The sequence below is a fragment of the Notolepis coatsorum genome (assembly GCF_963971535.1).
Source record: "Notolepis coatsorum genome assembly, chromosome: 14".
Classification (NCBI taxonomy): Eukaryota; Metazoa; Chordata; class Actinopteri; order Aulopiformes; family Paralepididae; genus Notolepis; species Notolepis coatsorum.
In genome coordinates this window covers 73024425-73038493 of record NC_140178.1, presented here as the reverse complement: position 1 = coordinate 73038493, position 14069 = coordinate 73024425, and the positions used below count along the sequence as shown (strand labels likewise).

Sequence of the window (14069 nt, the reverse complement as noted above, 5' to 3'; positions counted from 1 at the left end):
TCATAACACAGCGGCCTGCCTGATCTCAAACCTACCAAAGTCAGCCCATGTCACCCCACTTCTTAGTGACCTGCACTGGCTCCCCATTGCCGCACGAATCCGCTTCAAGCCCTCGACCTGGCATACCGTGCGGCAAAGGGAACCGCTCCCCCCTACCTCCGGTCAATGGTCTCTAACTACACACCCTCAAGACCCCTACGCTCTGCATATTCTGGCCATATTCTGGCATATTCATATTTTTTTATAAAAACTAACCTTATTGTCATGCACTTGTCCTAATATACTAACCTACACTGTTCTGAAGGATCAGATTAAACCGAATATATATATTTATTTATATATATATATTTAATTGTATTTGTATATCCCCTGATATCCCTTGTATATTCCTTGTACAATATGCATTGAATATCCCTTCTAGTCTACTGAACATCCCATAATAGTCTCCATTCTACCATTGGACGAGACCTTGGTGCCAGGTCGCCATACCCCTCAGACCAGGTTCAATCGTACCGCTCAACATGTATGGACAAGTCCTAGTTCCGCGTAGGAATATGTCTACCGCACCACTAATGGTACTATTTGTTCATAGTGCGTATATATACTGCGCTATTAAAGTAGAGCTTTCTTTTAGTCCAGTTCATTACCCTCCAACAGAGTGACAGACGCAAAAGCCTCCCCGCGAACCACGTGTGGGCAGTAAGGCCAATTCGGCCCAGTATCGGCATTGAGACATCGTGTATATTAATATTTGAATAGTCATATTTGGCACTATATCGTCGAGTTGGACGTATTCTATTAAGCTAATAATAGTCTATTCATATGTAGTGCCTCGTGCGGTAAGAGTTCTATAGTAATCAGCACCCCCATCGTTTCGGGCATCAGCTGGACGCTTATCCAGGGTGGTTGACCCCACGTGAAGCTGCACCCGAGGAGCTCCAGGCCAACGAGCGAGTGGACCTGTATATTGGATTATTCTACCGACGACGGCTAGCCTTCCCCGGCTTGGATTATGCTTTGAGTACTTTGATTATTCTATGGATAAAGGCCAACACTGCGGTGTGTTGGAAATACCCCCCCCGGAGAGGACGACAGGTGAGAAGACGCTCTACACGACGAGGTCGCCTCACGTCTCTCCATCGTGGACCGGAGGACGCCGGCCACAGAGAGTCCAACTGCTTTCATCTGTGGATCGAGGATCGCTGGGCACCGGGTCGCACGACTGTGGGCTCTCCCAGGATACCCTCGGCCAGACGGGATACAGCCAGACTCTACCCCCCCCCTCCAGCTGTCCTACAAGCAGTCGGAACCTTCCCCTAGTGTATCCAGCTATATAATCATTCAAGTATCATTGCTATTGTTCCCTAAATATTCCAGGTTGTATATTTGCTTCCTGCGCAATCAGAGATTGGACATTCGATATTGATCTACCTACGAATACTCATTTGCCATAAAAGTGCATACTATTTCAAATCATAAACGTAATTAAGTGATCGTTGTACATACCTTTTGCTATGTATTATTATTAAACGCAGACTTTCGACTTGGTACATTTGTGTTGGATCCGTTTCATCAGGTGGGAGTGTTTATCATAATTATTTATACCTAGTACTGGGTGGCCAGAGTCTAAAGTACAAGAGGTAGTGGTAGTAAGTATCATATCTAACAATACAGTCAGGGAATTGTACCCCTCAGTTACAATTGGTCCTTCGAGCCGGAGGGTAATCAGTGTAATATTAATATAGTGTTATTAATATTAAAATGGCCTATGATGAACACTCCACGAAACGATCCTCCTAACCAACAACGCCCGCGGCGCAAACGACAGCTCCCTCAGTACCTAGAGGCTTACGCTGTCAGTCAACAACCTAGTCTTCTACCAACAGTAAACGCGGTAAAACTAGAAAGTAAAATTATGTCTAACCCTAACGACCAGGCTACCCCGACCATAGAGGCCCCTATGGGTTCTAACGTAACTGACTCAGCTCACGGTGGGGACCAGGGGGAACCAGACATGACTTTACACCCCGCCAATACCGAAGAAGTAGTCCCCGACGAGTCCCGGGAGGAAGACAACACTACCGAGAGAGAACTCGGCACGGAAGAAGATGAGGAGAGCACCGTGGAGATAGAGCTCCAAGACTCCGCCCGGAGTACCCCAAGGGACGGCTCCCCTATACAACCGTCTTCTCCCAGCGAGGCAGAGAGGACACTACAGCAGGCATTCCTCGTCAGCCTGAAAGCCTCTACTGAACGCGATAGACTCCAGGGTGAACGCGATCGATTGCAGATACAGCAACGGAGCGAAGAAGAGCACATACGCCTGGAAATAAGACGCATTCAGATGGAAGAGAATATGGCAAGAGACCGGGCCGACGCCCAGCGCGCCGCCACCGGTGCCCAGAGAGAATCGGATCTCACCAAGCGCGAAGCCGAGCGCGACAGAGCACAAGCGCAACTAATAGAACAGCTGATCAGAAGGACAACACCCCCTCCCTCCACCAGGAACTCGTCTAGACATCACTCCAGGGCGGCATCCCCTAGCCGAGTAAGCGACCCTGAACTTGACCAACAGACAAGGTTTATACCCCCCGCAGACCCCCTTCCCCAACCGGTCCAAGCGAGACCCAGCCACCGGGAAGGAGCAGCATACACTGCGGAGAGGCTAAATCAGAGACTACAAGCCCTGGATGACCTAACGGAAGACGAAGAGGAAGAGGAGGAGAACCACGCCCGACGACAGCACAGTACTCTACCGGACCAGGAGGTCCAGTACAGCCCAGGCTATACCCCCGCGGAGCTGCGCTACAGACCCCCGACGCTATTCACGGGTGAGCACGACGCACGACCCGCACCGAGGAACAGCACCTGGACCAGTGGGCCATGGTACACAGCCGGTACCAGCCCACGCCAAGGAGCAGGAGGAGACTCGCCTAGGAGGCCTCTCCCCCAATGCTCGCCGATGTATCAACAATCCGCGTCATACATTGGCACACCTATGGTACCAGACTTCACCCAGGAGAACCGGGCCCAGTATACGGAGCTCCGCATGTGTCTGGAGACAATGTTGGTGGATGTCATTGATGAACGCCATAAATACGCGATACTACTGAAGCATTTAAAGGTACCCCGCGCGGACAACATAGCGCTCGCCTACGCCACTTCCACGACCCCATACACCGCAGCGCTGGTAGCGTTGGACCAGAGATATGGACGTATATGGGATTACGTGATCCAGGAGATCAGGCACATCGACCGCCTACCCCCAGCAACAGACAATCGAGCACTGGACGACCTGTCCATCAGAGTGCAGTCCCTGGTAGGGATGCTGGGAGCGCAGAGGGAAAAGGGTAGGCATGAACTATACTCCAACTCAAATGTAGAGAGGATCTTGGAGAAGCTACCGCCCGCCCGACAGGAGCGCTTTAGGCGGCAGAGAGACCACCGAGACCCTAATGGCCCCGAACCGAACCTCCTCGATCTAGCCGACTTCCTGGCGAGAGAAGTCAGCAGCTTACGGCTAGATACATTCGGACGGAGCACCCCTGGCTCCAGAGAAGGAACCAGGAGACTAAATGATGGAAGAAGATCGGTGACTGTCATGCACCAATCGGAGTCAGTGCCAAGCAGTAGGAGCCACAGTACCCCCTCAAGAAAGGAGAAGTGGAAGATAGTGTGCCCCTACTGTGAGAAAGAACACTGGCTGTCACAATGTGACTCATTCCCCAAGATGAATGCGGAGGAAGCGAGTCAATGGATAAAGTCCAACAGACGCTGTTTTCGCTGTGCGCGATCACACATGGCAGCCGAATGCCGCTTAAAGAAAAAGTGCAGTCGGTGCGATGGAGCCCATCTGGACATACTCCACGACAGTAACAGACGGCGGCCTCCACCCGCACCATCAAGCAGCAAAGCAAGCGTCATGTACATCGACCCCGCCAGCAGCAGCGGAGCCAGAGTGCTCTTAAAGGTAGTCCGTGTGACATTGAGCTACCAGAATAAAGTCATGGACACTTACGCCGTCCTTGATGACGGGTCAGAGAAGACCCTTCTGCTCGCGTCCGCTGCGGCCCAGCTAGGGCTGCGGGGGAGCGAAAACCAAATGACAATTCGGACAATAAGAAGAGATTTGAAAACGATAAAGGGCGAGAATGTCTCATTCTCTATCGCAGCAAGCGGCCAGCCCGAGCGACGGTACAGGATTACAGACGCTTTCACCAGCCAAGAAATAGGACTCTCGCGGTACACATACCCCGTAGCCAAGCTGATGGAGAAATATGTACATCTACGCAAGCTACCGATCCCACTCATAGACGGTGCTACCCCGACACTGTTGATAGGCTCCGACCATGCAGACCTCATTGTCCCGATAGACCGGGTTCATACCGGACCCAGAGGCTGTCCTGCAGCAGTCGAGACCCGCCTAGGATGGACTCTCCAAGGCCCACTCGCCAAATCTCTCAACCGAACCACAGCCACTAGCTGTCTCCACTCCCGAGTCACAGAGGGAGACACCGCACTCCTGCAGCATGTAGAGAGGCTATGGACCTTAGAACAAATGCCCTTTAAGAACGAAAAGAAAGACATTCGCTCTAAAGACGACATCTACGCCATTAACCTCCTCGAGACGGGAACAAAGAGAGTCCCAGTCAGCGGCGTGTTGAGATACGCCACGCCACTCCTGCGGCGGGAAGGGATGCCTACCTTTCACGCAAAGAAAGACGCCACAGAGCGGTACCTACTAAACACAGAGCGGCGCTTAGCCAAGGACCCCGCCCAAGAAAGTGTATACCGCGCTGAGATTGAGAAGCTCATCACAGCGGGACACGTCACAAAGATTGACATTAAAGAGGCCGACCAGACGACTGAATCGTGGTACGTGCCCCACCACAAGGTTCATCACAACGGCAAAGACCGCATCGTGTTTAACTGCAGCTACCAGATCGGATCCCAAAATCTGAATAAAGAGCTATTGCCCGGTCCTACACTCGGCCCCTCCCTACTAGGCGTACTACTCCGCTTCCGCCAGGACAAGGTGGCTATCAGCGGGGATATCAAAGGGATGTTCCTGCAGGTGAGATTAGTAGAGGAGGACAAGCCCCTGTTGCGGTTCCTATGGAGAGAGAGGCCAGGAGATGAGCACCCAGCCATCTACCAATGGGAAGTCCTCCCTTTCGGAACTACATGCAGCCCATGCTGTGCTACATTTGCACTACAGAGACATGTCGCAGAGGACCCAGCAGCGGACGAAGAGGTCCGACACAGTGTGAAGAACAGCTTCTACGTAGATAACTGTCTACAAAGCGTTTCGACCCAGGAAGAAGCCGAGGCTCTCCTACTTAAACTCCGCGCCTCTCTGATCAAAGGCGGCTTTGATCTCAGGCAGTGGGCCAGCAGCGATCCGCACGTACTGCGCAGCCTCTCCTCCGAGGACAAGGCAGCGAGCAGCGAGACCTGGATGGCCACAATCCCAGGAGAAGCCCAAGAGATGACACTAGGACTAGTGTGGCGCTTCAAAACAGATTCGCTCCACTATAGACACAAACCCCTGACCAAGGAGCAGGGAAGGTCGACGGCAATACCGACCACCAGACGGAGTGTGTACAGAACACTCGCCCGACAATATGACCCGTTAGGATGTATACTACCGTACACCACCAGGGCAAAGATGATTGTACGAGCATTGTGGGACAAGGACCAGGGCTGGGACGACCCCATTCCCGCACACCTTGCATCCACCTGGAGAGAGTGGGAGATGGAACTCCACTCACTCCCAGGCGTTAATATACGCCGAAGCTACTTCCCACCCACGGTGAGGCCAGAGACATGTAAAATGGATTTACACGTCTTCAGTGACGCCTCCGAGGTCGCCTACGGATCAGTAGCCTACTTGCGGGCCCAAGAAGAGGGGGGAGAGATCTACACAGCATTCATCCTCGCCCGCTCGAGAATAGCCCCACGCAAGCAACAGTCTATCCCACGTCTAGAGCTCTGCGCAGCCCTCGCAGGAGCGCATCTAGCCACGCTCATCCAACGTGAGCTCACCATTCCGGTGCATAGAACAATCCTGTGGTCAGATTCCACGACAGTACTCGCCTGGATCAAATCGGATTCATGCAAATACAAAGTCTTCGTGGGAGTCAGAGTCACTGAGATTCAAGAGTTAACCGGAGAGTTAACCGGAGAAGCAAACTGGCGCTATGTTGATACAAAACACAACCCAGCTGACGTCATCACCCGGGGAATGTCCCTAGATGACTTAACCCGTCATAACATCTACAGTGACGGACCAGCATTCCTCAAGCTCCCGGAAGGAGATTGGCCTACGCCCACCCCGAGGGAAGCAAGTGACGAGGAGGCTGAGAATAAGAAACCCATGTTCTGTGGATTGAGCACTGTTGTCTCCGCAGACCCCAACATAGACGATTGCATTACCATAGAGAGTGCGCAGCAACGGACATTCCTGCGGCACCACCCAGAGATTAAGTCCCCCGCTGATATGTCAGCAGCTGACTACGAGGAAGCAGAACTGCTTCTACTGCAACGAGCCCAGAGAGACTCGTTCCCCGATGAACTAGACTATCTACAGGGAGGAAAGCCCGTCCCATCAGACAGCAGATTGATTCATCTGGCCCCCGAGAGTGACACACATACCCTCATCAGAGTGGGTGGTCGCCTGCGGAGAGCCCCCAATTTACCGGATGACATTAAGTACCCGATCGTATTGAACAGCCGACACAAGGTCACAGAGCTGATTATAAAGAAATACGACGAGGATGTACACCACGCAGGAGCAGAGAGAGTCTTCGCGGAAATCAGACGTCGTTACTGGATACTTCAAGGAAGAGAGGCGGTGCGACGCTTCCAGCGAACCTGTCTAGACTGCCGAAAGTGGCGCGCGCAGCCCAGCATACCACGGATGGCTGACCTACCTCCATGTCGCCTCCGACTCGGCGACAAGCCATTCCACTCAACAGGCATGGACTGTTTTGGCCCGCTGCACATAAAGAAAGGAAGAGGCACCGAGAAGCGGTGGGGTATTGTATTCAAATGCATGACCACCAGAGCGATACATATCGAGCTCCTTCCGACCATGAGCGCAGACTCATTCCTTATGGCCTTCCGAAGATTCACATCACGGAAAGGAAAACCGTCTACATTATTGTCCGATCACGGGACAAACTTCAAAGGCGGAGAAAGAGAGCTGAGGGAGAGCTTCCAAGCTATGGGCCCAGAACTTAAGACCCACCTCGCTCCAGCCCAGATTGACTTCCAATTCAACCCCCCAAACGCACCCCACTTCGGTGGAACTTGGGAACGAGAAGTACGTTCTATAAAGACAGCCCTGTACGCAGTACTTGGGGCCCAGACTGTGGCGGAAGAAGTCCTAATGACAGTCCTCACGGAGATTGAGGGAGTATTGAACTCAAAGCCCCTCGGTTACGTCTCCAGTGATGTAGCAGATGTCGACCCAGTCACCCCCAACACCCTCCTGATGGGGCGGCTAGATCCCGCGTTACCCCAGACAATGTACCGGCCTGAAGAAGCGAACGGCCGACGAATGTGGAGGTACAGCCAAGTATTAGCCGACAAGTTTTGGAGCAGTTTCCTACTGCACTACCTACCGTCTCTACAGACCCGCCAGAAGTGGGTAAAAGAGAGAGACAATTTGACGGAAGGAACAGTCGTCATGATTATTGACCAGTCACTACCCAGAGCTATGTGGCCGGCTGGCCGCGTAAGCAAAGTGATCACCGGTGCCGATGGCAAGGTCCGAGCAGCTGAAGTACTCGTCCAGGGGCGCATTTACACCCATCCTGTGGCGAGGCTCATAGAACTGCCCCGACTCCCAGACACAATCGATGATGACCATGACCCTATGACTTTGTGAGTTGACTGACCCTTACAGCGAACCCTTGAGTGGTAGACAGTGCGGTTAATCTGTCTCTGCTTAACTAATTGGGTTGGGACCAATTAGGGGGCGGCTGTTCTGAAGGATCAGATTAAACCGAATATATATATTTATTTATATATATATATTTAATTGTATTTGTATATCCCCTGATATCCCTTGTATATTCCTTGTACAATATGCATTGAATATCCCTTCTAGTCTACTGAACATCCCATAATAGTCTCCATTCTACCATTGGACGAGACCTTGGTGCCAGGTCGCCATACCCCTCAGACCAGGTTCAATCGTACCGCTCAACATGTATGGACAAGTCCTAGTTCCGCGTAGGAATATGTCTACCGCACCACTAATGGTACTATTTGTTCATAGTGCGTATATATACTGCGCTATTAAAGTAGAGCTTTCTTTTAGTCCAGTTCATTACCCTCCAACAGAGTGACAGACGCAAAAGCCTCCCCGCGAACCACGTGTGGGCAGTAAGGCCAATTCGGCCCAGTATCGGCATTGAGACATCGTGTATATTAATATTTGAATAGTCATATTTGGCACTATATCGTCGAGTTGGACGTATTCTATTAAGCTAATAATAGTCTATTCATATGTAGTGCCTCGTGCGGTAAGAGTTCTATAGTAATCAGCACCCCCATCGTTTCGGGCATCAGCTGGACGCTTATCCAGGGTGGTTGACCCCACGTGAAGCTGCACCCGAGGAGCTCCAGGCCAACGAGCGAGTGGACCTGTATATTGGATTATTCTACCGACGACGGCTAGCCTTCCCCGGCTTGGATTATGCTTTGAGTACTTTGATTATTCTATGGATAAAGGCCAACACTGCGGTGTGTTGGAAATACCCCCCCCGGAGAGGACGACAGGTGAGAAGACGCTCTACACGACGAGGTCGCCTCACGTCTCTCCATCGTGGACCGGAGGACGCCGGCCACAGAGAGTCCAACTGCTTTCATCTGTGGATCGAGGATCGCTGGGCACCGGGTCGCACGACTGTGGGCTCTCCCAGGATACCCTCGGCCAGACGGGATACAGCCAGACTCTACCCCCCCCCCTCCAGCTGTCCTACAAGCAGTCGGAACCTTCCCCTAGTGTATCCAGCTATATAATCATTCAAGTATCATTGCTATTGTTCCCTAAATATTCCAGGTTGTATATTTGCTTCCTGCGCAATCAGAGATTGGACATTCGATATTGATCTACCTACGAATACTCATTTGCCATAAAAGTGCATACTATTTCAAATCATAAATGTAATTAAGTGATCGTTGTACATACCTTTTGCTATGTATTATTATTAAACGCAGACTTTCGACTTGGTACATTTGTGTTGGATCCGTTTCATCAGGTGGGAGTGTTTATCATAATTATTTATACCTAGTACTGGGTGGCCAGAGTCTAAAGTACAAGAGGTAGTGGTAGTAAGTATCATATCTAACAATACAGTCAGGGAATTGTACCCCTCAGTTACATACACTGTAGCACTCAACACTTTGATGAACATTGTTACTCAGCTAATAGATTTGTGCCCTTCCTGATGACTTGTCGTACAGAACTTGTAAGTCGCTTTGGATAAAAGCGTCAGCTAAATGACTAAATGTAAATGTAAATGTAAATACTAGGGATGTTCAATATTGGCTTTTTTACCGATATCCGATATACCGATATTGTCCAACTCTTAATTTCCGATACCGATATCAACCCATACCGATATATGCAGGGTTTCCCCCCCAAAAAAATATAAAAATATTTTCAGGTAATTAACATTACATATCTCTTGTCATGGAATTAACACAACATTATGCATACTTTTGACAATAATAAAATAAGAATTTGTTCTTACTTGCTTGCCTGGGTAAATAAAGGTTACATTTTATTTATTTTTTAACGATACAGATATTTTCCGATATTACATTTTAATGCCAACATCGGCCGATAATATCGGTAGGCCGATAATATCAGACATCCCTAGTAAATACACTATGTCAACCATCTTAATGTGTAACCAAAGAGAAACGACCACGATACGCTATGTCAACCATCTTAATGTGTAACCAAAGAGAAACGACCACGATACGCTATGTCAACCATCTTAATGTGTAACCAAAGAGAAACGACCACGATACGCTATGTCAACCATCTTAATGTGTAACCAAAGAGAAACGACCACGATACGCTATGTCAACCATCTTAATGTGTAACCAAAGGGCATCTACCGCGATACTTTGGGAAATGTCATCTCTGCCCATTCAAGTTCTGTTCGCAGAGATGAACCGTATTTCCGCCCTAAAGGACATCAACTCACCTCACGATAACATTTTGGCAAGAATAAATCCATCTTTAAAGTAGACTTTGAGCCAAAGTTACGATTTTCTTTCAGACAGCAGAGTCAGATGATGAGTCCATTTCACTTTTTTTGTTTTAAACACTCTTGTTCGTTATTTGTTGGGCATCATTTTAAAAGTCACATTTTATAAATTATTTTAATTTATTGGATGTTGGATTGTTAACTCAGTCCATAGCCGCCCAATCGCTCATATATTATTTTCAGAAAAGCGGGACCAGCAGTACGTCACCAAACTGGGCGGAACTACGGAGCTCTATTGTGATTGTATACAGGCACCGTGCAATATGAAACTATCTCTGACTATCTATCTCTTTGGGTCACTTGTGTCACATTTATTATACCTGTTGTACCCACTATTACTGTATCACTGAAGTAGTTAAGTCATGGTAAAAGGGAACACTTGATATTGACAGATACTCAAAACACTACCTATAACTAGAGCTAGAACCTAGACTTAGAACCTAGAGCTTGGATGTTGGGATGCGGCTACTGAGAAGCAGCGTGGAACCTTCCAGGTTATGGGTTTCCTGACAATTACATTTCCCACAGCAGAACAGCTGTTAAGTATATAATTATTATTATTATATCTTTTTTGTGTGTAATGTAAAAAGGGTAGGCAATTATAAGCCTCGGCTTCAGCCTACACCTATTCGTTAATTTTCTTTCTTTTTATAAATGTTCTACTACTGTACATTGCTTTGTAAAAGAAGACCGAAAAATAAAGAAAATCATTCATTAATGTTATTGATATCTCTCTCTCTCTCTCTCTCTCTCTCTCTCTCTCTCTCTCTCTCTCTCTCTCTCTCTCTCTCTCTCTCTCCTCTCTCTCTCTCTCTCTCTCTCTCTCTCTCTCTCTCTCTCTCTCCCAGGATCCTGGACTTCAGGAGAGTGCCTCCTGTAGCTGGGAGGCTGGTCAATATGACAAGGGAGATCAGAGACGTGACCCGTGATAAGAAGCTATGGAGAACCTTCTTCATCTCACCAGGTATATAGAGCTGCTCTACAACATCCATACAACTCTCACAGGTTCCCAGGAGGGCAGGTATAGCTGCTCTACATCATCCATACAACTCTCACAGGTTCCCAGGAGGGCAGGTATAGCTGCTCTACATCATCCATACAACTCTCACAGGTTCCCAGGAGGGCAGTATAGCTGCTCTACATCATCCATACAACTCTCACAGGTTCCAGGAGGGCAGTATAGCTGCTCTACATCATCCATACAACTCTCACAGGTTCCCAGGAGGGCAGGTATAGCTGCTCAACAACATCCATACAACTCTCACAGGTTCCCAGGAGGGCAGGTATAGCTGCTCAACATCATCCATACAACTCTCACAGGTTCCCTCTACATCATCCATACAACTCTCACAGGTTCCCTCTACATCATCCATACAACTCTCACAGGTTCCCTCTACATCATCCATACAACTCTCACAGGTTCCCAGGAGGGCAGGTAGAGTATATCTCCACATTTGCTGGTTCCCGGCTGTATATGTACAGCTATGCTTTGCTCGCCCATATCATAGCTGGGCAAATGAACATAGACTGAAATGAACTGTAGATCTCCCAGGCAACGGTACGTCATGTTATTTAATTTTACTTACTTTTGTTTTACTTTTATGTTACCTAAACATAAAATCCGAGCTACTTACACTTACCCCGAAGTTGTTGAAATGGTCCAACTTCTCAAAATGTTAACTCGGTGCTGCCATGATGAATGTTGGCGGCACGGTGGTGTAGTGGTTAAACTGTCGCCTCACAGCTAGAGGGTCTAGGGTTCGATTCCCGCTTGGGGACCAGGTTGCTGCGTTGCCAGTTACCCAGGTGGGGTTTCTCCCGGGCCTTTCTGTGTGGAGTTTGCATGTTCTCCCTGTGCTCGCAAGGGTTTCCCCTCCCGATAAGATGAAGCCAATGGAAAAACATGCACAACAGATCGCTAACGCTGTCACGTCCCTGACGAAGACGGACAGGAGCACTTGGTCCTCGGGGCGCGGCCCCACACCGCAGCCCTTATCTACTCCCAGCTGCCCTTGGGGAGAAGGACGACGAGAAGCACAGAGACAAAATTTCATCGGCGACCCAAAAATTGCATGTGTGTGTTCCTGTGTGTGCCGCCCATCGCGTGGTGTGTGTCACTGCATGATGAATAAAGACTTCTTCAAAAGTCCAGTTTATATCTATATATGAATCGAATGCATCTTGGAGTGAAAATAGCACGTTTTACGATTCTAATCAAGATGTCAGCCCACAGAAAACAGACAGACTCTCTGTTGACAATTTGAGAAGATGGACCATTTCAACAACCTCCGGGTACCTCTCTCTCTCTTAGGCCCCGTTTAGACAGAAACGCTAGCAGGTGAATCCGCAAAAATATTTTTTCGGATGTGCCTTTCGTTTATACGGAAACAGCGTTTTTACGGGTGAAACCGCAAAAAAAGTGAGACTACCTTCAGGGTGGAATTCCTAGAAACGCAAAAGCTTTGCGCTCTCGTCTAAACTGTTAAACTGTATAAATCTGTTAAAACGATGACGAAAGGGTTGTCACGGCTCTGGTCGCGCGTACTGCTTACGTCACAGGTAGCAGGTATGCGCCAGTAGCCGAGACGTAAACAAAGCAGAATATTCAACGGAGATCACCTGAAGGCTACATTGGCAGTACTTTTAACCCTTTCACTGCCACACGACAGAAGGTTAACCCTTTACTATCACACAACCGGCTGTCGTGTGGCAGTGAAAGGGTTAAATACACAAGAATCTGTCCCGCGGCGTGAGTGGACCCACTGTCTGCGAGTGACTCTGCTTTGGTCCAATCACATTCCCCATCCACAGTCTGCGAATCAGAGGCAGAGTAGGGCGGGTCTTCACAGCACGTCATGTGACATATGCGCCAATCGTGTGACAGCGGGGCTCCGTCGTTACAGTGTCGTCTGCATGGAGAATTCCACCCCAAAACGCTCGTCTAAACGTAAAATTAAAAGTGAAACCGCAAGATGACTTTTGCGGTTTCTGTTCACAAAACGCTCGTCTAAACGTAGCCTTAGTTACAACTAGATTGTATGAATTAAGCAGCTCAAGTATTTAAAGATCGCTATTGCCTATTACTAGACAATTCAGGCATTCCTCATTTGGAAATACAAGTCATGTCATCTGGACTCGTTCCTGTTCAATGCGAGGAGCAATATATGGCAAAAGAGTCTACAAGGGAACATTGGTCCGTTCATTTAACCGTGATCACGAAGATCTGATCAGAGAAGATTGTCCTTCTGTGTTCCAGTGAGACACTGGAATGCAGAGAGGACCTTTGTCTCGCGTCAGCGGACTAATTTGCCTAATCTTCGCGAGTGTTTACACCATGAGGCAAACGCAGAGAACAACGGGCCGAAGGAACTTAAAGTTCTGGGAAATGTAGTTCCTGGCAATTAAAGACCCAGGTAGTTTCGGTCAAAACGCGGCTTTAGATTACTGGGAGTCATTGATAGTCTGCTGGCTCAGCACTATCCTCCCTATACTCTGTGAACTCACCTGAACCAGAGACTAGGAAACTCACACCACCTTCATGTTGTACATATACCTTACCTTACCTTACCACACACACACACACACACACACACACACACACACACACACACACACACACACACACACACACACACACATGCACACACACACACACACCGCCACATACACACTGACCCCCTCTATTTCGATTCCCATTTCTTTCCTCTCACCCTCCTCTTTCCCTCTCTCTCTCCCTCTCTCTCTCTCTATACTGTACCACAATGGTAAGCCACTGTCTCT

The 14069-nt window shown here is 48.9% G+C and overlaps 1 protein-coding gene across 1 annotated transcript in view; it reads left to right on the top strand.

The window, feature by feature from the left end:
• fam20ca (FAM20C golgi associated secretory pathway kinase a) overlaps nt 1-14069 on the top strand; it is a gene marked incomplete at both ends in the record, with an annotated part of 112301 nt that overhangs the window by 60089 nt on the left and 38143 nt on the right. The window contains one exon of the mRNA XM_084329148.1: nt 11138-11253. Within this exon, the coding sequence (XP_084185274.1) occupies nt 11138-11253 (116 nt within the window). The remainder of the gene's footprint in view (nt 1-11137; nt 11254-14069) is intronic.